The sequence below is a fragment of the Oratosquilla oratoria genome, chromosome 18 (assembly GCF_046742065.1).
Source record: "Oratosquilla oratoria isolate Oo_2021 chromosome 18, ASM4674206v1, whole genome shotgun sequence".
In the NCBI taxonomy this organism is placed as follows: Eukaryota; Metazoa; Arthropoda; class Malacostraca; order Stomatopoda; family Squillidae; genus Oratosquilla; species Oratosquilla oratoria.
The window spans coordinates 918,195-945,924 of record NC_134794.1 but is presented as its reverse complement, the minus strand read 5'-3'; the positions used below and the strand labels follow the sequence as shown (position 1 = coordinate 945,924).

General features: G+C 39.4%; 1 protein-coding gene across 4 annotated transcripts in view; it reads left to right on the top strand.

Annotated features, from left to right (window-relative positions):
* LOC143034969 (uncharacterized) overlaps nucleotides 1–27,187 on the top strand; it is a 303,162-nt gene extending 275,975 nt beyond the window's left edge. For 3 of the 4 annotated variants that reach the window (XM_076201314.1, XM_076201313.1, XM_076201316.1), the window contains 5 exons: nucleotides 5,329–5,503; nucleotides 15,448–15,649; nucleotides 15,961–16,060; nucleotides 24,504–24,671; nucleotides 24,818–27,187. In XM_076201314.1, coding sequence (XP_076057429.1) covers nucleotides 5,329–5,503; nucleotides 15,448–15,649; nucleotides 15,961–16,060; nucleotides 24,504–24,638 — 612 coding nt within the window. In that variant the 3' untranslated portion in view covers nucleotides 24,639–24,671; nucleotides 24,818–27,187. The remainder of the gene's footprint in view (nucleotides 1–5,328; nucleotides 5,504–15,447; nucleotides 15,650–15,960; nucleotides 16,061–24,503; nucleotides 24,672–24,817) is intronic. The other variant, XM_076201315.1, reaches the window with a different exon arrangement.
* The last annotated feature ends 543 nt before the right edge of the window (nucleotides 27,188–27,730 follow it).

Genomic DNA, 27,730 nt, shown 5'->3' with positions numbered 1-27,730 from the left:
GATTAGAAAGAATCCAAAGAGCAATGACAAAGATAGCACCAACACTCTCCAAATTGACATATGAACAAAGATTGTCCAAACTGGAACTACCAACCCTGGAATAAAGGAGAGAAAGAAGAGATCTACTGGTCATTTACAGAATTATGATAGGGATGGAAGTCCTCAACAGAGAAGATTTATTAAAGTGGGATAAAGGAAAAACAAGAGGACATGAAAAGAAACTCAAAAAGGATAGTTATAGAAGAGATCTGAAAAAGAATAGTTTCCCACACAGAGTGGTAGATATCTGGAACAAACTGGATGAGGCAACAGTGTGTGCAAAAACTATACAAGAATTTAAGAACAAACTAGATGCTGAAAGATACAAAGATGGGTCACTTTGAACATAGCTCTCTTCCCATATAATACAACTAGGTAAAATACCAAGGATGAACTGATTGCCAGGATCAAACTGGTGTTCAGGTGTCTCTCGAAGGACACTGAAGGCCGTGTGCTGCAGGTTCAGGCCCTGCTTTGAGGCTGTGATGGAGGCTCAGGATGACTTCTTTGAGTGAGCTGTATTTGGCAAAAGATCCTCTAAGAGATGCACTTTCAATTTTGAGAATACATAAATTTTAGGCCAAGATGTGTTTTTCCTTTCTGAAAAAGAGTCAAATTTTTCCAAACACCCTCTTTGTTCCATGTTTCTGTCCCAAGGCACTTACCTCCACCTCCACTCCTCCCTTTCCTGCTACATTTGCACTCAAGTCTCTCTCCCTTAATACTCACTTCCAGTCTGCTGCCACTTTCTCCCATTGTATATCTCGTCACCCTACTTTCACCCACATTTATCTTCAACTTCCTTCTTTTGCACACCTTTCCAAACTCTGACATTAATTTCCTCAATCCCTCCTCTGATCCTGCTACAAGCACAGTGTCGTCAGCAAACAACTGGTTTATCTCCCACTTTTCTCCATTTTTTTAACCATCTCCAATCCACTACCCATTAGTCTTGTAGTTATCTCTCACACCACCCCCATCTGTGTATAAATTGAAAAGCCAAGGGAATGTAACGCATCCCTGATGAAGTCCCACCTTTACCTCAAACCACTCATTCTCTCCATTTCTGATTCTAACACAAGCTCTACTACTCTCATAAAAACTCTTGACTGCTCTTAAAAGCTTTGCTCCTATCCCATATATCTGCAATACCTCCCACAGTGCCTTCCTATCTACCCTGTCATATGCCTTTTACAAATCCATAAGAGCCCAAAAAACATCCTTACCTTTGCCTATAGCTTTCTTACCACAAAAATCTGATCCACACAACCTTTACCTGTCCTAAACCCACACTGTTCCTCACCAATTACTCCCCCTTTTTCTCTCATAATCCTCTTGATCAAGACCCTCCCATAAGCCTTCCCAACTACACTTAACAAACTGATCCCTCTGAAACAACTACACTCACACTTGTCCCCTTTTCCTCCAGCACTCTACCCTCTCTTAAACAAACATTAGATAACCTCACCAGCCAGTTCACCATCACTGTACCTCCTTTTTTTTAGAGGTGCCTCGCCTGCTCTCATCATCTTAACAACTGCCTTCACCTCATCTTTCCTTATTTCTCTTCCATTTTTCTTACTCATCACCCTCATTTTCTTAGTGCTTCCCACTGCAACTACCTTTGCATCCCTATCCTCCTTCATATTTGACAACTCCCTCTGCCCATCTCCCTCTTATTGCCTTGTCTTCCATTATTATCTCTCCATCTGCACCTTTTACCTTTTCTTCTGTACTTGATTCACCTCCTCTTTCTCTCTTAATTTCTTTCCAAAACATCTTTTTATTACTTTCAAAATTTTCTGTCATGCTCTTACCCCATTTCACATCTATCCCCTTTGCCTCCTTTATTTTATGCTTTACTTCTCTTTTCTTTGTACCTCTCATGATTCCCTTGTCCTGTATTGTAACCAATATATGAAAGCTCATTTCTTCTCTTCTACAACCTTCTTTCCTTTCTCGTTCCACCACTCACCACCCTTCCTTCTATTTCCTCCCATCCTACTTGTTCCACACACCATCTTTGTACACCTTGAACCATCCCCATTCCTCCTCCACTCCTAGTTCTACTTTATCCTTCACTCCATCCTGCTCCTCTCTCAGCTTCTTGTACTCCTATTCTTTCTCATTTAAGCAGTTCACTCTGAGCACCTCCCTACTTTTTGTCATTTTCCTCTTTCTCCACCTATTTTTCACTCTCAATTTAGCTTTCACCAAAAAATGATCACTCTCCCCTTAGAGCATGCTTAAGTCAAGCATAAGTACACTCTCCCATGTGTACTTATGCTTGACTATCTTCCTAAACACTGTATTTGCTATGATAAACTCTCTAGACACATCTTCACCATCAACTCTCCACTACAATTTTTTCCTGAAACTCCACACTTACCCTAGCATGAAAGTCTCAAAGGGATTGCTTTGTAAAATCTGAAGTGGTAGGTAGGTAGGTATATGAACTTCAGCTGTCAAGCCCTACTGTGGAGGGGCTGTGTGTTGTTCCATTTTTACTAATCTGAAGAGTGGGTGGGGGACAAATTTATTTATCTAATTGTACTTACCTAGTGGAAACGTGGAACATAAGAGAAGAAGAGAGAAGGAGTTTGAATGTGTTTGAGATGAGGTGTCTGAGAAGTATGGTGGGGGTTACTAGGCTGGATAGAGTGAGAAATGAGGAAGTGAGGAGGAGAACAGGGGTGAAGAAGGATTTGGGAGATAGGGTTGATGAAAGAATATTAGGATGGTTTGGACACATGGAAAGAATGAGTGAAGAAAGACTAGTAAAAGAGGTATGGAAGGCAGATGTGGAGGGAGTGAACATGAGGGGACGTCCTAGGATGAGGTGGATGGATGGGGTGAAGGGGGCTTTGGGGAAGAGGGGAATGTCTGTTGAGGAAGGAAGGGAGAGGACGGAAGACAGAGGTGAGTGGAGAATGGTTGTATATGGATGATGTGATTGCATGAGGAGGAATGGGCAGGGGGGTGGGGGGTGGGGTAGTATGTGTGAGTAAATTTTGACGCAGCCCGAAGGGATTTCTCCCCGTCCTCTCCTTATATGCAAGGGGGGACGGAGAGGGGGGGTCGCCGATTGAATGAAGCGGCCTTGCTGTGGATGTGCTGTGTCTTGTGACACTGCTTCTGACCCAGGGCGGTGGGCAGGGTGCAGGGATGACCCGTCATCCAGGAGGTGCTCAGATGAGAGGGAGGGTGGGAGGGGTGTGGAGTGTATTTAGGGATGAAATGGGTGGGAGTGTTTTTATGCCTTTCCCTTTTTGGCTACCTCCCTTGGAAGGGGGAAAAAGCCTTGGTATATGTATGTATGTACTTACCTAGTTGTATTTTATGGGAAGGGGAGCCATGTTCGTGGTGTCCCACCTTTGTATCTCTCAGTGCCTAGTTTGCTCTTATGTTCATGAATGGTTTTTGCACACACTATTTTTTTGTCTAGTTTGTTCCAAGTGTCCACCATTCTATTTGGAAAACTGTTCTTGGTTTCTCTTGTCCCAACTTAACAAGTCCTTTCTATTGAGTATTTCTGTGCCCTTCATGATTCTATAAATGGTCAATAGGTGGCCTCTCTCTTCTTTGCTCCAGAGTCGGTAACTCCAATTTAGCCAGTCTCTCCTCATATGACAAGTTTGAAAGTGCAGGAGCCATTTTTGTGGCTGCTTTCTGGATTCTTTCAATTTTCTGTATAGAGATAGCTGGAGAAGAATACTTAGGGTGTTATCACACTGGGCTGTTTTTCTTCCAACCCCTAATTAATTGGCAGTACTGCCCACCTCCAGAAAATTTGATATGCAGGAGGAAAATTATTTTTCTCAAGCATATTAGTATGAAGGAGTGATTGTGCCAACAGCACTGTATGGGGCAGAAACATGGAACATAAGAGAAGAAGAGAGAAGGAGTTTGAATGTGTTTGAGATGAGGTGTCTGAGAAGTATGATGGGGGTTACTAGGCTAGATAGAGTGAGAAATGAGGAGGTGAGGAGGAGAACAGGGGTGGAAAAGGAGCTGGGAGATAGGGTTGATGAAAGAATTTTAGGATGGTTTGGACACATGGAAAGAATGAGTGAAGAAAGACTAGTAAAAGAGGTGTGGAAGGCAGATGTGGAGGGAGTGAACATGAGAGGACGTCCTAGGATGAGGTGGATGGATGGGGTGAAGGGGGCTTTGGGGAAGAGGGGAATGTCTGTTGAGGAAGGACGGGAGAGGACAGAAGACAGGGGTGAATGGAGAATGGTTGTATATGGATGATGTTGTGATTGCATGAGGTGGAATGGGCGGGTGGATGGGGGGTGAGGTAGTATGTGTGAGCAAAATTTGACGCAACCCAAAGGGATTTCTCCCCGTCCTCTCATTTTATGCAATGGGGGGACGGAGAGGGGGGGTCGCCGATTTAATGAAGCGGCCTTGCTGTGACTTGCGACACTGCTTCTAACCCAGGGCAGTGGACAAGGTGCAGGAATGACCCGTCATTCAGGAGGTGCTAAGATAAGAGGGAGGATGGAGGGGAGTGGAGTGTATTCAGGGATGGAATGGGTGGGAATGATTTTGTGCCTTTTCCTTTTTGGCTACCCCCCTTGTAAGGGGGAAAAAGCCTTGGTATATGTATGTATGTATGTATGTATATTAGATTCCTTCCAGAAAGCTGTGGGCTGCAAACCTGCTCCAACAGTTGGAGAAAAATAGCCCATTGTGATAATGCCTTCAGGAGAGGGGTGCACTAGGGATGAACCAGCAGTAATGTTGGGAAAGTAATGAGATGCAGTCTTCAGACAGTTGAAGTGAGGAGTGATTACATTACATTACATATACCAAAGGCTCTTTTCCCCCTTACATGGGAGGTAGCTAAAAAGAAAAAGGCACAGAAAGCACTCCCACCCATTCCATCCCCTACATACTCCACTCCCCTCCATCCTCTTCCCTCCCTCACATCTTGGCAGCTTCTGGATGATGGGTCATCCCTGCATCCTATCCACTGCCCTGGGTCAGAAGCAGTGTCACAAGACACAGCACAACCACAGCAAGGCTGCTTCATTAATTCGGTGACCCCCCCCTCTCCGTCCCTTCATGCAGAAAAGGAGAAGACGGGGAGAAATCCCTTTGGGCTGTGTCAATTTATTTCTCATACATACTCATCCCCCATCCCTCTTGGCATAAGAGGAGTGATAGGAATGAAAATTTTCCCCTTTCATATCTAGCTTTTTCTTTTTGCAGGAAATGGCTGATCAGATGCAAAAAATATATAGACATTTCTTGCTTATTCATAAAATTTTGTTCTCTTTGCAGCACACCCTAGTAGTAGCTGGTGAAGCAAGCCGTGGGGTTTCGTGTATGGTGTCAGCTGGTCATGGTGTCTGGATTGCAGTTCATAACTCGGCTAATGTGAGATTATTCCATGCTGCAACCTATGAATGCTTATGTGACATCAATGCTGCTCCTGCTGTTACAAAGATGCTGGCAGGTAGGGAATTCAAATTTTACCAGGTTGCCATAGAGGGATGTTCTCACAAAATCCATAAATTATTTTTAAGTGGATAAAGATGGGTTCCAATAAGATGGGAGTAGTGGATATAAATAAGTTCAGGCTGTTAGACCCTGCAGACATACTAGTGTGGCTCTTTTCAGGTGTGGGAGGGTTTTCTCTGTGGGACTTGTATTGCCCTTGACCAGAGTGGTATGGCAAGATACAGGGATGACTCTTCATCTATAAGGGGCATTGAGTTTTTATATATGTAGTGCATATATTTGTTTTAACTAAACCAACCCCCGTATATATATATATATATATATATCTATATATAATATATATATATATATATATATATATATATATATATATATATATATATGATACATATATATGATATATATATGTATATATATATATATGTATATATATATGTATATATATGTATATATATGTATATGTGTATATATATGTATATATATATATGTATATATATATATATATATATATATGTATATATATATGTATATATATATATATATGTATATATATATATATGTGTGTATATATATATATGTATATATATATATATATATATTTATATATATATATATATATATATATATATATGTATATATATATATATATATATATCTATATATATATATGTGAAAAAAGATCACAACACCACGTGATCCAAAAGATTGCTGATAACCAGAGGGAAAAATGGAAAAGAAAACTAGAATTCCCAAGCGCTTTCGTGATATTTCACATCTTCAGGGGATTACAACAAAGAAAATTGTCACATAGGTATATAAGAGGTAATACAATAAACTGGGAAAGGAACGGACATAACACATGGAGAAAATGTCACAAACATTGAACACTTACAATTAAATAATTTTTGTAATGATTTGATTTGATTACAAATTTTGTCAATGATGAAATTATCTAATTTAAACATACCATAGCTAATATTAATATTAGATCCTTCAGAATTTTTTATCATGCAACTTTCAATGATATTTCTTTTGGCAAATGAATCAATTTATGATAGAAGAGGCATTGGTAAAAACGATATGACGATCGAAATCTCTCATATGGATAAACAGCGCACTAGATTCTTGTGCTGTTTTTACACTGTACTTGTGTTGCTTGACCCTAGTTGCGAGTTCTTTGCCTGTTTGTCCAAGATAATACCTTTCACAATCTCTGCAAGGGATCCTGTATATTTTAAGAAGTTAATAATCAAAAATTCACCTAATGTTTATATATATATATATGCATTATATATATATATATATATGTATGTATAGATATATATATGTATGTATAGATATATATGTATATATAGATATATGTGTGTGTATATATATATATATATATGTATATATATATATATATATATATATATGTATATATATATATTATATATATATATATAATGTGTGTGTGTATATATATACATATATAGTCTTGATTATATCGATCGATAAAAGCGGTGACTATATTTTATGATAAGTTCCGTACTGAAAATACATATTATACCTAATGCCATCGTAAGTCGACGTTTACCTGTATATATAGATATATATAAATATATGTATATATGTATATATTGACTAGATAAACACCATATGAGGACGGAGCCTTTATTTGTACAACGTTTCGCTTATTACAGCTTTTTCAAGTACAAGTTGAGATACAAATGCTTGAGATTAAATAATGGGAAAGGAGGGAAAGGGGAGAGAAAATGGGGGGGGAAGGAAGAGGAGGAGGAGGAGGAGGAGGAGGGTGGGGGGATTGGACCCCTCCTCCTCCTCCTCCTCCTCCTCCTCTTCCTTCCCCCCCCCTTTTTGTAACACCGTTCCCTCCTTTCCCATTATTTAATCTCAAGCATTTGTATCTCAACTTGTACTTGAAAAAGCTGTAATAAGCGAAACGTTGTACAAATAAAGGCTCCGTCCTCATATGGTGTTTATCTAGTCAATCTTGTCGGCAGTCTGCCACTTTTAAGCATATGTATATATATATATATATATATGTATATATGCAAAGAAATCACAAAACACACGTGATAAAATATATTTTTGCAGAAACCACCGGGAAATTGAAAAAACAGATCCCGAACGTTTTCGTCTAAATAGACGAAAACGTTCGGTATCTGTTTTTTCAATTTCCCGGTGGTTTCTGCAAAAATATGTATACATGTATATATATATATATATATATATATGTATATATGTATATTGGACATGTTGGTGAGCAACTGGTGGTGATATATGTATATATATATATATGTACAGTGGCCGCGAAAAGTCTGGGCGCGTAACAAATGTAAACACTTGTGACATTTAAATAATCATTTAAAGACCTATAAATGGCTTATTACATACCTTATTTACCAAGCAATTTTCCTTTAAGTTTTATGACCTCCAAACGTGCCGGGATGCATCTTGCCAGGTTTTGTACGTGTTGAGGAATAATATTATCCCAAATATCCTGTATTTCTGTTTTTAGCTTAGCTGTTTTTTAATTATATGCCATATGTGCTCAATGGGATTTAGGTCTGGAGAATTTCCAGGCCATTTTTTGAAGTAATGAACACCACAGTCTTCTAACCATTGGGTAACAGACCGAGCTGTGTGAGCAGGAGCTCCGTCCTGCATAAACCAACTAGCATTGCACTTTTCAAAACTTTCAGGCAGGCTATCACGCAATAACTCGAAATAAGTGTGCTGATTTACACTCTCATTTTGTGCAAGAAACACTAAATTGCCAACTTCACCAAATGCAAAGCATCCCCACACCATAACACTTGCAGCATGTTTCACCACTTTAGCTGTATAGCGAGGGTCATTAGGGTCAGACCCCCTGGGGCGCCTCACATGCTTCGACCTGCAGCCCGACGACACCACAAACGTTGACTCATCACTCCACAATACTCGTTCCCAGTCTTCTAAGGACCAGTCCTTATATTTCTTGCAAAATGCTATGTGATCACGTATGTTTTTTGCACTTAGGAGGGGAAGAACTTTAGCACAGCAACTACAGTATTGTAAATCTTTGGCTAAATGATCAGAAATACATCTTACAGACACATCATGCAGCAGTGCAGGGTTATTTTCTTTCAGTTTTCGAGCTGTGAGCGTTGGATCTTTATCTAACTGCCTCCTAATAACCGTAGAAGTACGATTTGATATCTTCCTTGGCCGACCAGAGCGATGCTTTGGAGTAGGAATGATGTTACTTCCTTCGTCTCGAAATTTCTTGGTCTACTTTTGCACTTGACGCACTCCAATTCCCACATGAGTAGCAATATCTTTACACTTATAACCCTCCTTATAGAGGGTTATGATTGTAACAACTGTGTCTCTTCCCAGCTCTTTACCACTTCCCATTACGGAGATATCAAGGCACAAAAACAGAGACCACCGCAAAAAAAGATTACTCCCCATGAGAGATGTTTAGAAACTGACTCCACGTGACATCGAGTGCGCCTAAACAGAGTTGCTAAGTAGTGCGTATTGTCTCGGCTAAATACGGGTTCAAACGCTAGCATTGAAAAATAACGAAAAGTTTGGGTGGAAAGTTGTATTTTTCGCATGTTTTGAGTTTAGCTGAAAGTTGGGGAGCCTATAATTTTGCGCCCAAACTTTTCGCGGCCACTGTATATATATGTGTATATATGTATATATATATAATGTATATGTATATATATGTATATGTATATATATGTATATGTATATATATGTATATGTACATATATGTATTTTACCTAGTTGTATTTACCTAGTTGTATTTTGCGGGAAGGGGAGCTATGCTCGTGTTGTCCCGCCTTTGTATCTTGCAGTGTCTAGTTTGTTTTTAAACTCATGAATGGTTTTTGCGCATACTATTTCATTGTCCAGTTTGTTCCAAGTGTCCAAAACTCTATGAGGAAAACTGTTTTTCTTCAGTTCTCTTCTATAGCTATGTTTTTTTATTTTCTTTCCATGTCCTCTTGTGTTTCTTTTGTCCCAGTTAAGTAAGTTCTCACTATCGAGTACCTCTGTGCCTTTCATGATTCTGTAGATGGTCAATAGGTCACCTCTCTCTCTTCTTTGCTCCAGTGTCGGTAACTCCAGTTTAGCCAATCTCTCTTCGTATGATAGGTTTGCAAGTGCAGGTGCCATTTTTGTAGCTGCTCTTTGGATTCTTTCTATTTTCTTTATATTCTTTTTGGTATATGTATATATATATATGTATATATATATATGTATATATATATATATATATGTATATAATGTGTATATATATATGTATATGTGTATATATATATATACAGTATATATATTATGTATATATATATATACATATATATATATATTTATATATATATGTATATATGATTTATATATATATATATATATATATATATATATATATATTAATAAAGGAGGGGAGCAGGTTCTCATTAATACATGTGGAGTTAAAAATGACAGCATTGTTGTAGTTGTTAATTTTTTTCTTCGTATTTTGATTTTCCTGATTAGAGATTTTCCATTAACCGGGTGGATTGAAACTAGGTCTCTATATTCTTCCATTTGTTCTATTTGAAATCAACGTTTCGTCTTGAAAAAGACATTATCAAGGTATAACTGAAATAACAAAAATTACATGGTAACAGTAAAGGTACAAGACAATATCAAGATATAACAGAAATAACAAAAATTACATGGTAACAGTAATGGCGAAAAAAAAATAATAAAATGACAATTTTGTGAAAATAAATACGAAGACTTACATTTAAAAGGAAGAGAGAAAGAAGGGAGAGTGACAATGTCGAAGATGACCGATGTATATATATATATGTATATATATATATATATATATATATATATATATGTATATATGTATATATATATATATATATGTATATATATATATATATATGTATATATATATATATATATGTATAATATATATATTATATGTATATATATATGTACAGACGCTCCTCAACTTATATTTTAGTTACGTTCCAAACGGCCGAACGTAAGTTGAAAATGAATGTAAGTTGTTACTGTACTATACACTGGTAAATTCTATTACTGTATCTTATAAAACACCCCTAAATCATTAATTATACACATAACATTGTAAAATAATAACATTAATTTCAAATAAATTAAATTCAAGCAACATAAATTGAGATGGTGGAAGAGGAGGGGGAGGATAAGGATGAGGATGAGGCAAGGCACGTTCAGTCTGTCATTTGTGCCATGTAAACAAGAGATGCAGCGTCATGCATAAATATCGTTTGAACTACGAAGAGCTCGCTATGCTAAAAAATTCACTCAAATTTTTTTTCTACAATTTTTTATTAGTCAGTTCAAATGTAGAATCGAAAAAACGTAAAACGAATGACCGTAAGTAGAGGAGCGTCTGTATATATGTATATATATATATATATATGTATATGTATATATATATATATATGTATATGTAAATTTATATGTATGTATATATATGTATATATATATATATATATGTATATGTAAATTTATATGCATGTATATATATATATATATATATATATATATATATGTATATATATATATATATGTATATATGTATGTATATGCAAAATAACCACAGGAGAAAGGAAACTTGTAGACAGTAAGTACATACATATACCAAGGCTTTTTTCCCCATTACCAGGGGGGTAGCCAAAAAGGACAAGGCACAAAAACATTCCCACCCATTTCATCCCCGAAGAGACTCCACACCCCTCCACCCTCCCTCCCATCTTAGCACCTCCTAGATGACGGGTCATCCCTGCACCCTGTCCACTGCCCTGGGTCAGAAGCAGTGACGCAGGACACAGCACATCCACAGCAAGGCCGCTTCATTAAATCGGCGACCCCCCCCTCTCCGTCCCCCCATATAAAGGAGAGGACGGGGAGAAATCCCTTCGGGCTGCGTCAAAATTTTTGCTCACACACACTACCTCACCCCCATTCCCCCGTCCAATCCACCTCATGCATCACAACTTTTTCCATAAACAACCATTCTCCATTCACCCCTGTCTTCTGTCCCCGCTCGTCCTTCCTCAACTGACATTCCCCTCTTCCCCAAAGCCCCCTTCACCCCATCCATCCATCTCATCCTAGGACGTCCCCTCCACATCTGCCTTCCATACCTCCTTTACTAGTCTTTCTTCACTCATTCTTTCCATGTGTCCAAACCATCCTAATACTCTTTCATCCACCCTATCTCCCAGCTCCCTTTCCACCCCTGTTCTCCTCCTCACTTCCTCATTTCTCACTCTATCTAGCCTAGTAACCTCCATCATACTTCTCAGACACTTCATCTCAAACACATTCAAGTTCCTTCTCTCTTCCTCTCTCATGTTCCATGTTTCTGCTCCATACAGTGCTGTTGGCACAATCACTCCTTCATACAGTCTCCTCTTAGCATCCATTCCCAGATTCCTATTCCTCATTACACTTTTTAAACCACCAAGTCATTTACTCGCTTCTCTCAATCTACATTCTACCTCCACCTTCACTCCACCCTTTCCTGCCACATTTGCACCCAAATATCTAAAACTATCCACTTCCTCCAGTTGCTCTCCCTTAATGCTCATTTCCAGATTACTGCCACTTTCACCCCTTGTACATCTCATCACCTTACTTTTACCCACATTTATCTTCAGCTTTCTTCTATCACACACTCTCCCAAACTCTGTCACCAGCTTCCTCAATCCCTCCTCCGATCCTGCCACAAGCTCAGTGTCGTCCGCAAACAACAGCTTGCTCACCTCCCACTTTTCTCCATTTTCCTTAACCATCTCCAATCCCTGACCCACTACCCTTGCATTTACCTCTCGCACCACCCCATCCATGTATAAGTTGAACAGCCAGGGTGATATAACGCATCCCTGACGAAGTCCCACCTTTACCTCAAACCACTCACTCTCTCCATTTCTAATCCTGACACAAACTCTACTACTCTCATAAAAACTCTTGACAGCTCCCAAAAGCTTTCCTCCTATCCCGTATATCCGCATAACCTCCCACAGTGCCTTTCTGTCTACCCTGTCGTAAGCCTTTTCCAGATCCATAAAGGCCCAGAAAACATCCTTCCCCTTTCCTATAGCTTTCTCACATATCTGTCTTACCACAAAAATCTGATCTACACAACCTCTACCTGTCCTAAACCCACACTGTTCCTCACCAATTACTCCCTCTGTTCCTCTCCTAATCCTCTCAATCAAGATCCTCCCATAAGCCTTCCCAACTACACTTAACAAGCTAATCCCTCTGAAACTACTACATTCACACTTGTCCCCCTTTCCCTTGTAAAGTGGAACTATACAGGCACTCCTCCAGTCCTCTGGCACTCTACCTTCTCTCCAGCAAACATTGAATAACCTCATCAACCAGTCCACCATCACTATACCTCCTTTTTTAAGACATTCTGCATGGCATCCATCCAGACCAGGTGCCTTACCTGCTTTCATCATCTTAACTGCTGCCTTCACTTCATCCTTCCTTATTTCTCCTCCATTTTCCTCACTCATCACTCTCATTTTTTTTAGCATTTCCCACTGCAGCTATCTTTCCCTCCCTATCCTCCTTCACATTAAGCAACTCCCTAAAATATTCTGCCCATCTTCCCCTTACTGCCTTCTCCTCCATTATCATCTCTCCATCTGCACCTTTTACCTTTTCTTCTCTACTTGATTCGCCTCCTCTTCTCTTAATTTCTTTCCAAAACATCTTTTTATTACTTTCAAAATTTTCTGTCATACTCTTACCCCATTTTACATCTGCTCTCCTCTTTGCCTCCTTTACCTTTTTCTTTACTTCTCTTTTCTTTTCCCTGTACTTCTCATATGACTCCCTCGTCCTACTTTGTAACCAATCTGTGAAAGGTCGCTTCTTCTCTTCTACAACCTTCTTTGTTTCCTCATCCCACCATTCACTACCCTTCCTTCTATTTCCTCCTGACCTTCTTGTTCCACACACCATCCTTGCACACTTTAAGACTCCCTCCTTGAACCATCCCCATTCCTCCTCCACACCTACCTCCACTCTATCCTTCACTCCCTCCCACTCCTCCTTCAGCTTCCTCTTGTACTCCTTCTCCTTTTCCTCTTCGTTTAGAGAGTTCACTCTAAGCACCTCCCTACCTTTTGTCCCTTTCCTCTTCCTCCATCTGTCCTCCACTCTCAACTTACCTTCCACCAGAAAATGATCTGATATTCCCCCACCCTCTCCCCTTAGCACATGTACATCCCTAACTCTTCCTATCATAATCCCATTTACCACTACATAGTCCATTAAAGCTCTATCTACCACCTTTCCCTCCACCACCCTCTCCCATGTGTACTTATGCTTGACTTTCTTCCGAAACACTGTATTTGCTATCATCAACTCTCTTTCTAGACACATTTCCACCATCAACTCTCCACTACGATTCTTTCCTGGAACACCACATTTCCCAACCACTCCATCAATTGGCTCCTTTCCTACCCTAGCATTAAGGTCTCCCAGTGCTATTACATTTACACTTCTCCCTAAACTCTCTATGCACTCATTTAAATCTATCCAAAAGGCCTCCCTTTTCCTCTACATTCTTCTCACTGCCAGGCCCATATGCACTTACAAAAATCCACATCTCCTTTCCCAGGGTCTATATGGGGTGCCCCTATGGACCAGAGCCACACATCATTTTGTCTATGATAGAGGAAAACTCTGTTCATAGAAAAATGATGATACTTTTATACTATGACTGTCCCTCCGTTATGCTGTCCCCCAACCCTTGTTGCCATACTGTACCATTTCTGTGAGTATTTTATTTTTCTATGGTGGGGGAATTCCCTGTGGTGGGGGAAAAGAATACTGCCACCAAGTATTCCCACTTGGATCGTAAGAGGCGAGAAAAAAGGGACGGGGATTGGGACTAGGCACATTCCTAGAAAAATAGGCAGAGGCATAAGAGGGGCTGGAGGGCCTCGGTCCAGCACCCTAAGGTTTGGGTCTTTTAATGTGCGTGGATGTGGTACAGATGAGAGTAAAAGGGAAGAGATAGGTAGTATGTTTGTGAGATGAAAGATGGATGTGTTGGCTTTGAGTGAAACTAAGCTGAAAGGGAAGGGCGATTGTAAGTTTGGGAGTGTAAGTGGGAGGTTATCAGGAGTGAAGAGAGGGCGAGGGAGGGAAGGGGTGGCTATACTAGTAAGTGAAGAGATAGGTAAACGTGTAGTGGAGTGGAAGGAGGTTTCCTCAAGGATAATGTGGATGAAGGTGAAACTGGGAAAGACAGTAAGTACTTTCATATATTACATCTTCAGACTGTAATATACGAAAGTACTTACTGTCTACAAGTTTCCTTTCTCCTGTGGTTACTTTGCATTTTTGTATCACGGTGATGTGATTGCTTGCATATATATATATATATATATATATATATATATATATATGTGTGTGTGTGTAATTATATATGTATATATGTGTGTATATATATATATTTATATATATATAATATAAATATACATATACATATATATATATATATATATATATATATATATATATATATATATATATATGTATGTGTGTGTGTATGTATGTATATAGCTATAGCCCTTTTCAGGAAGGTACTTTCCTGAAGAGGGCTCTAGCTATTAGCCAAAATATAGAAGTTATACTTTCTGTTAAGTTTCCTTTTATTCCGACTGTGGGTTCTTCGTGATCATATATATATATATATTACTGTATATTACTCATGTGGACCTCTGACTGAATATTTAAAGTACAGTATACTTCTTTATGAGAGGGATGGATGAATCTAGAAGGGTCATTCATAAAACATCATATGAAAACAAATCTTCTTCCAAATGGAAGACACATTTTCTGACTATATTTAATTCTGTTCTTCCATTTTAGGTTGTGACGATATCATCCGACAGCATAAGGCAGCATGCTTAAGAGTAACAGCCTTACTTGCTTGTAAAGATCTCTTGTGGGTTGGCACCAGTGCAGGTGTTATCATCACTGTGCCTCTACCCCATCTTGCACACAACACCCACAAAGTGCAAGCCCCACTCAATATGGTGGCCATCCCCCATGGCCATACTGGTCATGTAAGGTATGTTAGTGTCATGCTATATGGAACGTAAATGAAAATCAATTGTTTATAATTAAAAGATAGTGAATTGATAGTACTGATTTTTCAACTTCTATTCCCTCAAGTGAGGTAGGTATCTTTATGTATACAGGTCTTATTTCCACAAAATGCTGAGATGGGAGGAGTGTTGAATAGGTGTTAATTATATATGGAGTAGGTGTGTGGTATGTTTGGACCACCTTCATTATAAGGGGGAGGAGAGGCCTTGGTTATGTGTGTATCATTTTTCAAAGTGCTGTGTAGTATATTTATAACCAAAATCTTTCTCTCAGGTTCCTCACTTGTGTAGAGCTTACCCCAGAGATAAGACCACCTCGTCTTAAGGGACATTTAAGGTACTCCTTCAAAGGCAAAGACCACGCCCATCACCAAGTTAGTTCTGGAGTGTTTTGTTATTTTTAGCATAGTCATGCATGATTATAAGTGGAAAGTATTAAATAATTCTTAAGTTGTATGTTTACAATCAATCACTCCATTGCCCCTGGTCTCTCTTGGAGAAGACCTGTGGCAATAGCCCCCAGGCAGGGCCATAAGTCTCTCAGAGAAGAAATGTTGTGTAATTGTCTGGCAGTCATTAGTATGGGGCATTATAGTATGAGGTGTTTTGTGTTTTCTGTGTGGTGGTTGCATCTAGGGCAGTTTGAATCTGTGGCCAAGCCTATTCTGTCCTGACTGTAGACATACTAGTGTGGTTCTTTTCAGGTGTGGGAGGGTTTTCTCTGGAGATTGTTAGAGGATTAAGTTTGGTGGTCTTTCTTGAAGGGTTTGATTATCTGTGTATTTACCTAGTTGTATTTTACGGGATGAGAGCCATGCTCATAATGACCTGCTTTCATATCTCTCTACATTCAGTTTATTCTTAAAATTGTGTATAGTTCTGGCATTCACTGTCTCTCCATTTAGTTTGTTCCAGACATCAGTCCCTCTATGTGGGAAGCTATTTTTTTTCAGGTCTTTTCTGTAGCTGTCTTTCTTTAGTTTCTTTTCATGTCCTCTTTGATAAGTCGTTTCTATTGAGAATTTCCATCCCTTTCATAATTCTGTAAATGGTCAACAAATCACCTCTTTCTCTTCTCTGTTCCAGTGTTGACAGATGTAATTTCTCCAATCTTTGTATGTCAGATTTGACAGTGTAGGTGCCATTTTTGTCGCTGCTCTTTGGATTCTTTCTAATTTTCTTATGTTCTTCTTTGTGCTAGGTGCCCACAGTATTGCAGCATATTCTAGTTTAGGTGTTATCAGTGTAACAACTATGTTTTTACCATCTCATCTATGTAGTTGAAGGCCACTTTCATTTATCTTAAGTTATAAGTCTCTCCAAATAATTTATTGACATGTTTATCAGTTGTCAAGTCACTTGAGATGATTACTCCCAGGTCCCTTTCTGAATCAACTTTTTTGACTACTTTGTTTCCAATCTTATATTGGCTCGATACTCTGTTTTTGCCTTTTCCAAATTCCATTATGCTACATTTTTTAATGTTGAAGTTCATCTCACATCTCCGACTCCATTCCCATATTTTGTTTAGGTCTTCTTGCAGCGATTTGCAATCTTCTTCTGTTCTTACTCTCTTTAGTAATTTGGCATCGTCAGCAAAGAAGTTCATGTAACAATTTACTCCCTTATCCATATCATTTATATATATGGCAAACATTAAAGGAGCCCATAGAGAACCTTGCGAGATGCCACTTTTCACATCTTCCCAGTTTGAATTTTTGTCTCTAACTACCACTCTCATTTTTCTCCCAGTTAAGAAATCCTTCATCCATTCCAGCAGCTTACCTTGTATTCCTCCTATTATTTCAATTTTTCTTATTAATTTTTTATGTGGTACTTTGTCGAATGCCTTTTGCTAGTCCAAGAAGGTGCAATCTGCCCAGCCATCTCTTTCTTGTATTATCTCAATTAATCTCGAGTAAAAGCAGATCAGGTTTGTGGTGCACAATCTTTCACTTCTAAACCCAAATTGTTTAGGGTTTACTATTTTATTGTCTTCCAAGTGTTTGGTACATTTGTTTCTGATGACTTTTTTGCATACTTTTGCTACTGTGCTTGTAAGGGATACCAGTCTGAAGTTTGTAGGATCTTCCCTATTTCCTCCTTTATATAACATGGAACATAAGAGAGGAAGAGAGAAGGAGTTTGAATGTGTTTGAGATGAGGTGTCTGAGAAGTATGATGGGGGTTACTAGGCTAGATAGAGTGAGAAATTAGGAGGTGAGGAGGAGAATAGAGGTGGAAAGGGAGTTGGGAGATAGGATTGATGAAAGAGTATTAGGATGGTTTGGACACATGGAAAGAATGAGTGAAGAAAGACTGGTAAAAGAGGTATGGAAGGCAGATGTGGAGGGAGTAAACATGGGAGGACGTCCTAGGATGAGGTGGATGGATGGGGTGAAGGGGGCTTTGGGGAAGAGGGGAATGTCTGTTGAGGAAGGATGGGAGAGGACAGAAGACAGGGGTGAATGGAGAATGGTTGTATATGGATGATGGTGTGATGCATGAGGTGGAATGGGTGGGGTGGATGATGGGGGGTGAGGTAGTATGTGTGAGCAAAATTTGATGCAGCCCGAAGGGATTTTTCCCCATCTTCTTCTATGCATGGGGGGACAGAGGGGGGGGGGTCGCTGATTTAATGAAGTGGCCTTGCTGTGGATGTGCTGTGACTTGCGACACTGCCTCTGACCCAGGGCAGTAAACAAGGTGTAGGGATGACCTGTCATCCAGGAGGTGCTAAGATGGGAGGGAGGGTGGAGGGGAGTGGAGTGTATTTAGGGATGGAATGGGTGGGAATGATTTTATGCCTTTTTCTTTTTGGCTACCTCCCTTGTAAGGGGAAAAAAGCCTTGGTATATGTATGTATGTATATATTGGTACTATGTTTGCATCTTTCCAATATTGCGGTACCTTTCCTTCTTTGAGTGAGAAGTCTATTATCTTGTATAGTTTATCTGTCAGTTTGTCTATACACTCTTTCAGTATCCAATTTGCATTTCCATCTGGTCCATGCGTTTTCCTGACATCTAGGTTTTTTATTTGGTGTCTTGTTTCTTTGTGTGTTACCTTTATTTCTTTCATTATGGGTGATCTTTCTTGTTGTCCATCTTTCCAAAATTGTGAGCTGCTCTCAATTGTAAAAACAGACCTGAAATGTCTGATCATAACTTCTGCCATCATTGTGTCATCTATATATTCTTTATTTCCTTCACGTCATTTCACTATTTCGTGTTTATCTTTTAGTTTTTCATCTATATATCTGTAAAAGAGTTTAGGTTGTCCCTTACATTTATCTATAATATCTTTTTCATAATTTCTTTTTTCTTTCCTGCGTATATTCACATATTCGTTCCTAAGTTTTGTATATGTTTGCCATTTGGATTTTTTTTTTCCCCCATATTTTCCAGGCTTTCTCTTCTGTCTCTAGCCTCACTACACCTTTTATTGTACCAACACTTTATATAAATATCCATTGATTTTTTATTTCATTGAGGTCTGTTTCTTTGACTCTTCCACTTTTCTGGTCACTACTTGTCATTGCTCTTTGACCTTCTTTTTCAGTTCTTCATTTTTATTTTTTGTCCTCATTTTTCATTCTATCATTTTCTCTTTTAAGGATTTCAAATTCACTTTTTAGGTCACTTAATTCTTTAATCGTTTGCTCATTACTCTTACGCTAAGTAATCAATTCCCTAAGTACAGCTTGGTAATCCAATTTTAAATCTATGATTTCTTCCATTGAGTCATTTTGCAATTTCTTGGGGTATTGGCTGCATGTTATTGTGGCAGAGTAGCATGCAGTTGATACTTTAGGGTCTATATGAGGCGCCCCTATGGACCAGAGGCACACATCATTTTGTCTGTGATAGAGGAACTCTGTACATAGAGAAATGATGACACTTTTATACTACGACTGTCCCTCCGTTATGCTGTCCCCCAGCCCCTTGTTACTATCCTGTACCATTTCTCTGAATATTCATTTCCTTTTTTTTCCTACCTACCCTGTGGTGGGGGCAAAAGAATACTGCCACCAAGTATTTCCACTTGAGTCATAAAAGGCGACAAAAAAGGGACGGGGGATGGGATTAGGAGTCCTACTACCTGTAACCCCAAAAGGGGATATTCTTAAAAAAGAAAGTAAAGGCATGAGAGGGTCTGGGAGCTTTCCAACCAGTACCCTAAGGTTTGGGTCTTTTAATGTGCGTGGATGTGGTACAGATGAGAGTAAAAAGGAAGAGATAGGCAGTATGTTTGTGAGAAGAAAGATGGATGTACTGGCTTTGAGTGAAACTAAAATGAAAGGAAAGGGCAACTGTGGGAGTGTAGGTGGGAGGTACTCAGGAGTGAAGAGGGGACGATGGAGAGAAGGGGTGGCTATACTAGTAAGTGAAGAGATAAGTAAGCGGGTAGTGGAGTGGAAGGAGGTGTCATCAAGGCTGATGTGGATGAAGGTGAAACTGGGAAAGGAGATGTGGGTTTTTGTAAGTGTGTACGGGCCTGGTAGTGAAAAGAGCATAGAGGAAAGGGAGGCTTTTTGGGTAGATATAAATGAGTGCATAGAGGGATTAGGGAGAAATGTCAATGTAGTTGTATTGGGAGACCTAAATGCTAGGGTAGGAAATGAACCAATTGACTGGGTAGATATAAATGAGTGCATAGAGGGATTAGGGAGAAATGTCAATGTAGTTGTATTGGGAGACCTAAATGCTAGGGTAGGAAATGAACCAATTGATTGGGAAGTATGGAGTTCCAGGTAAAAATCGTAGTGGAGAATTGATGGTGGAGATGTGTCTTGAAAGAGAGTTGATGATAGCAAATACAGTGTTTAAGAAGAAAGTCAAGCATAAGTACACATGGGAGAGGGTGGTGGATGGAAATGTGGTAGATAGAGCGTTAATGGACTATATAGTAGTGACCAGGAGTATGGTAGGAAGAGTTAAGGATGTACATGTTCTAAGAGGAGAGAGTGGGGGAATATCAGATCATTTCCTGGTGGAAGGTAAATTGAGAGTGGAGAATAGGTGGAGAAAGAGGAAAAGGGCAGAAGGTAGGGAGGTACTTAGAGTGAACTGCTTAAATGAGGAAAAAAAAAGGAGAATGAGTATAAGAAGTTGAGAGAGGAGTGGGAGAGAGTAAAGGATAAAGTAGAACTAGGAGTGGAGGAGGAATGGGGATGGTTCAAGGAGGGAGTCATAAGGTGTGCAAAGATGGTGTGTGGAACATGGAGGGGGGGAGGAAATAGAAGGAAGGGTAGTGAGTGGTGGGATGAGGAAGCAAAGAAGGGTGTAAAAGAGAAGAAGCAGGCATTCATAGATTGGCTGCAAATTAGGACAAGGGAATTGTATGAGAGGTACAAAGTAAAGAGAAGGGAAGTTAAGCATAAGATAAAGGAAGGAAAGAGGAGAGCAGATGTGAAATGGGGAAAGATTATAACAGAAAATTTTGAAAGTAATGAAAAGATGTTTTGGAAGGAAATTGAAAAAGAGGAGGTGAATCAAGTGAAGAAAAGGTAAAAGGTGCAGATGGAGAGATGATAATGGAAGAGAAGGCAGTGAGAGGGAGGTGGGCAGAGTATTTTAGGGAGTTGCTAAATGTGAAGGAGGATAGGGAGGGAAAGGTAGTTGCATTGGGAAACGCTAAGAAAATGAGAGTGATGAGTGAGGAAAATGGAGGAGAAATAGGGAAGGATGAAGTGAAAGCAGGTAATGATGATGAGAGCAGGTAAGGCACCTGGGTTGGATGAATGCCATGCAGAATGTCTGAAGAAAGGAGGTACAGTTATGGAGGACTGGCTGGTAAGGTTATTTAATGTTTGTTTAATAGAGGTTGGAGTTCCGGAGGACTGGAGGAGTGCCTGTATAGTTCCGCTTTACAAAGGAAAGGGGGACAAATATGAGTGTAGTAGTTTCAGATGGATCAGCTTGTTAAGTGTAGTTGGGAAGGCTTATGGGAGGGTCTTGATTGAGAGGATTAGGAGAGGAACAGTGTGGTTTTAGGACAGGTAGAGGATGTGTAGATCAGATTTTTGTGGTAAGGCAGATATGTGAGAAAGCTATAGGGAAAGCTAAGGATGTTTTTTAGGCTTTTATGGATCTGGAAAAGGCTTATGACAGGGTAGACAGGAAGGCACTGTGGGAGGTACTGCAGATATATGGGATAGGAGGAAAGCTGTTAAGAGCAGTCAAGAGTTTTTATGAGAGTAGTAGAGCTTGCGTTAGGATTAGAAATGGAGAGAGTGAATGGTTTGAGGTAAAGGTGGGACTTCGTCAGAGATGTGTTATGTCGCCCTGGCTCTTCAGTCTTTACATGGATGGGGTGGTGCGAGAGGTGAACGCAAGGGTAGTGTGTCAGGGGTTGGATATGATTAAAGAAAATGGAGAAAAGTGGGAGGTGAGCCAGTTGTTGTTTGCTGACGACACTGCGCTTGTAGCAGGATCAGAGGAGGGATTAAGGAAGTTTGTGACAGAGTTTGAGAAGGTGTGTGAAAGAAGGAAGCTGAAGATAAATGTGGGCAAAAGTAAGGTGATGAGATGTACAAGGGGAGAGAGTGACAGTAGGCTGGAAGTGAGCATTAAGGGTGAGAAACTGGAGGAAGTGGATAGTTTTAGATACTTGGGTGCGAATGTGACAGGAAAGGGAGGAGTGGGGGTGGAGGTAGAATGTAGATTGAGAGAAGCGAGTAAATGCCTTGGTGGATTAAAAAGTGTAATGAGAAATAGACATCTGGGAATGGATGCTAAGAGGAGGTTATATGAAGGAGTGATTGTGCCAACAGCAATGTACGGGGCAGAAACATGGAACATGAGAGAGGAAGAGAGAAGGAGTTTGAATGTGTTTGAGATGAAATGTCTGAGAAGTATGATAGGGGTTACTAGGCTAGATAGAGTGAGAAATGAGGAGGTGAGGAAGAGAACAGGGGTGGAAAGGGAACTGGGAGATAGGGTGGATGAAAGAGAAATAGATACACATAGATAGATGGTTTGGACACATGGAAAGAATGAGTGAAGAAAGATTAGTAAAAGAAGTGTGGAAGGCGGAGGTGGAAGGGTTGAATATGAGGGGGTGTCCTAGGATGAGATGGATGGATGGGGTGAAAGGGGCATTACAAAAGAGAGGAATGTCTGTGGAGGAAGGACAGGAGAAGACAGAAGATAGGGGGGAATGGAGAAGTGTTGTGTATAGATGTGGCTGTAAATGCATGAGGGGGAGTGGGTGGGGGATGGGGGGTGAGGAAGTATGTAAGGAAAAATTTTGACGCAGCCCGAAGGGATTTCTCCCCGTCTCCTCCTTTTCTGCATGAGGGGACGGAGAGGGGGGGTCGCCGAATTTATGAAGCGGCCTTGCTGTGGATGTGCTGTGTCTTGCGACACTGCTTCTGACCCAGGGCAGAGGACAGGATGCAGGGATGAGGGTGGAGGGGAGTGAAATATATGGGAAATGAAATGGTTAGGAATGATTTCTATGCCTTTTTCTTTTTGGCTACCCCCCGTGTAAAGGGAAAAAAGCCTTTGGTATATGTATATATCTAATTTCTCTATCTACATCTAAGCTTTTACCTATTTCACCTGGGTTTCTTTGAAACCCTGAAAAAATGTTGTTTTCCCACCTTTGGTTTTTCCTTGGAGTATCTATCAATGTTTTTTGGGGATGACACCTCTCGGACTTTCCACTATACTTGCATCCAGTCCTCTCTTTGTTGGTTCATTTGTTATTCTTTCTTCTTTTTCTTTCTCCATTATGCCAAAACTATACTTATTTCAAGAACTGGATTGTTTTTACCGGTCACTTAAGTATCATAGCCTACCCATCCCGTACAATAACAACTGGTTTCCTTTGTTTTTGGGGATGTTTTATGGGGTGTAGGTGGTAGGTTGTCATAGTTGTTTTCTTGCATTCTATTGGAAAGGTTTGTGAAGGGTTTGTGTTCCTTTCATTTTCATGTTTGTTTGCTGGTGTGTTGACAAAGATTCATACGAAGTGAAGATAAAAGTGAAAGGATTGGTGGGTTGGGGTGGGTGCATGCTGATATGGAGCTGAAGAGGTTCCTTAGCAACCCTTGACCATGCACCAGTCAGGCCCTGCCAAACAGGACAGAATTCATATGAGCAAATTTTACTCTGGTCATCAATCACACAAGTCATAACAATACAGATTAGGCAATACAACAAATGACATAGCCATCTACAGAATTATGAAAGAGATGGAAGTCCTTGATAGAGATGATTTACTAAAGTGGGATAAAAGAAAAACAAGAGGACATGAAAATAAACTTAAAAAGGATAGTTACAGAGATCTGAAAAAGAATAGCTTCCCACACAGAGTGATATATATCTGGAACAAACTGAATGAGAAACCAGCGAGTGCAAAAACCATACAAGAATTTAAGATCAAACTGGATGCTGAAAGATACAAAAGCAGGTCACTACGAGCATAGCTCTCTTCCCGTAAAATACAACTAGGTAAATACATACATCACATGTCCTCATAATACTGTTACTCAGGCAGCACACAGATGTGAGCAGAACATATCTTTGGTGGAAGACTTGGGAAACTGAGGGCAATTAATTTCTTCCATTACATTGTTATTCAGTAATGCTTTTGGCACATCAGATGTTTTCTTTATCCTTCTTGTTACCACTACTACTCTACTTTAGCTCTTAGTTGTAGGCATTATGCCTGTCACTGGTACCAGCATGTTTCCCCATCTGGCTATGGTTGAAAAAATGTCAAAGGAATAATCTTATATCATGATGACATTTGCCATGTAGATCTTTTTATAGATATTTCATTTTAGTTCTAACAAAGCTTTTGCTGCAGCAGGGGACTGCAGCTCCTTCAAAGCTACTCGTCATATCTGGAGGAGATGGTTATGAAGACTTCCGTAGCTCTGGCCAGTCTGAGGTAGCAGGAAGAGATGACTCCACCAATCATCTACTTCTGTGGCAAGTCTGATGTATCTGATAACCTACAGATTAGTATGTTTGGGTAAGTTGATGACTTTTCTTTAAGATATAGGTATTAATGTCCACTCTCATACTTATTTACTTAATTTTTCTCTTTCTTAATTGAAAGAATTTCCTTTGAATCTATAACAAATATTAAATTTAAATGTTGTATATTTTAATTTTCAGTGCATTACAGCTTATGGGCTTCATGACGGATCCATAAGCTATGTTTGACAAGAGGGATGTATATTTTTTGCATCCCTTTTTGTTAACAAGCAACTGTCTGTTTACATCAATCAAGACATTTCAAGGATTTCGGTAATTGCTTATCAGAACTTGAGCAAGCAATTAACACCAAAGCCCAGCTGAACAGATACGCAAGACAGTTGGATACGGCTTTGTGCCATATACTCCTCACTGTGCCAAAAAGTTGTCTTAAGCTATTATTTATTTTTGCTTATGTGTATCTACCATTGTTGTTTGGAATTATTCTCCATCACAGAAGCTGCACAGTTGAAGTAAGTTTCCACTGTGAAGGCTGCTGCACAGTTGAAGTGCTACTATTTATGAAGTAGGAGGAGGCAGTGAAAATGTGGTAGAATGAAAGCAGCATTGGCATGTGAGGTACGATAGGAGGAGAGACTTGTGAGATTAAGGAAGAGCCTCAGGGTCTCTTGAGTCAACAGAAGGAAGAGTTGAATACAGAAAAAGAAAAAAATATGTGGGTTAGCTTCAGCAATGGTATGGGGGGTCTTCATAGCTGCATTGCTGGAAAAAGTTGTGATATCTATTTTTCTTAAACAAATGATAAATGTTTCTCTGATTTGACTTGTTACAACGACCTAAGGCTAATTCTAAATCCATGTCTATTAGATGTTGTAATAGTGGAATGTTTAATATCTTTGCCAAGCAACTGAAGTTATCCTATCTCTGGAATCACCACTTGACATATTCACACACTGTGGGACATTCCAACACCACCAACCAACTGGGAGAAAAAATACATTAAAAGGCACTAAAATGCTCATTCACCCATGCCAGACACTTAAATGTTGACAAAGCTTTGTGCCCCACTTCCTGTGCTACATTTTCTTTATTTGGCTCTTAAGATATGTCTTGTGTTGGTGCTTTAGTGACTCCAGATTAGGTATCTTAAACAGCATTACACTTATTGAACTTCTGAATTTGTCAATGTCTGGTCAGGTATCATGAAGGTAGATAGGGAAGGTAAAGGCCTTGAAACCATGTGTTACTGCTAGTCATTTAGGCCTTATGTGGGGATACAAGCACTTTTGTACATTTCCAGCATTTATTTTTTATCTTTTGGCTGGTTTGATATAGGTTGTTTGGGTATTATTCATTGTAATGTCACTGGTAACACTGAACATGACCTACAGCCTGTTTTCTGGTTGGACCAAATGGAATTTATCAGTTTGTTTACATGTGCTGATCCAACACCTTCTACCTGGCCAACAGAAATATTCGATACAGCATTAACAACAGTATCCCCAGTGTCCACACCATGGTTTTACACAACTGCTCTTCATGTTAGCATCTTATCATCTTGTCACCATAGCTAAATCATTCAAGATATGTGTCTATGATGTCACTATGTATCACTGCTTCTGACAGTGTTTATTCATTTACCAATAAGGGATATGAAAAAAAATTCCTCCTTGTTTGTATAACAGGAAGAAATGTCTATAGAATATTGGACTGCACTCTTGGGTGTAGCTGGAATGCGTGAGTGTTTGTTAAACTTATATTATTGAGATTTTATTTTCTTAGGGATATTTTAAATCCTCATTGTAAGTATTTATTATTCCCATTGTCATTCTGTTCTCATGACGGCCTGGCCAGGACTCTCCTTGCCCCTTTATCCTCTTTCATGCTCATAGAAACTGTTCATCCTTTCTTTCCTTTAGCTTTATATCTGGTTCCTCTTACCTGGTATATAAAACTTGATTTTCTAGAACTTCTCTTCACAAAAGACCTGCACATAGGAAAGCATCCCTAATTAGGAGTTGTTCGACATCTTTATTTATTATTATTTTTTCAATTGTACTTCGTCAAATTCTACCCTACCCCTTACATTCTCCCTGGCCTTGATGGGGTAATATGGACATGCTGTGTAATATGGAGGTGGTTTCGTATCACCTGCAACCACAAAGGCATTCGACAACAGCATTTATCAACATAAAGCTTTAATTCTTAGAGATAAGAAAAGGAGATATTTAATAGTGTATCCCCTCTCACAATGCACCTACCCCAAAGCCCCATCTAACACATATCTTATCCAACCCATTTCAGTAACCCATTCCAACCTAATCTTTCACTGAAACTATACCTTATCACCCCACCCGGCCAGCAAAATAAAACTGCCAAGTCAGTACTTTTCCCACTCCCTTATTTTCTAAAGCCAAACCCAGACTCCCTCCCCCAGGCCTTCTGGTGCAGGTCCTCGGACATGTGTATGGACGTGGACTTGCCTGTATCTTTGAGTTGACCAACTATTAAGATATTAATAAATTTTAGTATAAAATTATATCAAACGTATCATTGTGTTTAATTTTATCCCCAAGTTTTTTGGAAGAAAATTGAACTGCCAAGCCCTTCTATTGGAAAAAGAACAAAAATTCTGGGCTTCACTTTTGATATTCACATGTCCTGCAGCCAACATGTCAAAGATCTAACAGTGAGAATCAACAAGAAAATAAATCTACTAAAATTTATTGCAAGCATTGATTTCAGACAACCAAAGGAAACTAATTAGTCTTCTAACAGTTCATAAGAACCACCCTTAGATTACACTTCCACACAATTGTTCCCAGCAACTGGCAAGACAAACAAAGCATTGAGAGCCAGCTTGCATCGAAATCATTCCAATAGGACAACCTACACACATACAAGCAAAAATACTCCTTATAGAATATAATATGAACATGAGAGGTATACAATTCTATGCAAGAGCACTACTTCATGCATCCATCTCATATCACACAAGCACTCCCATACCAGCTGAACAAAATGCTATATATCCATCTAATACCCCCATCCCATACCCAAATATTACTGAAGATACATTGTTCCTACTCTTTC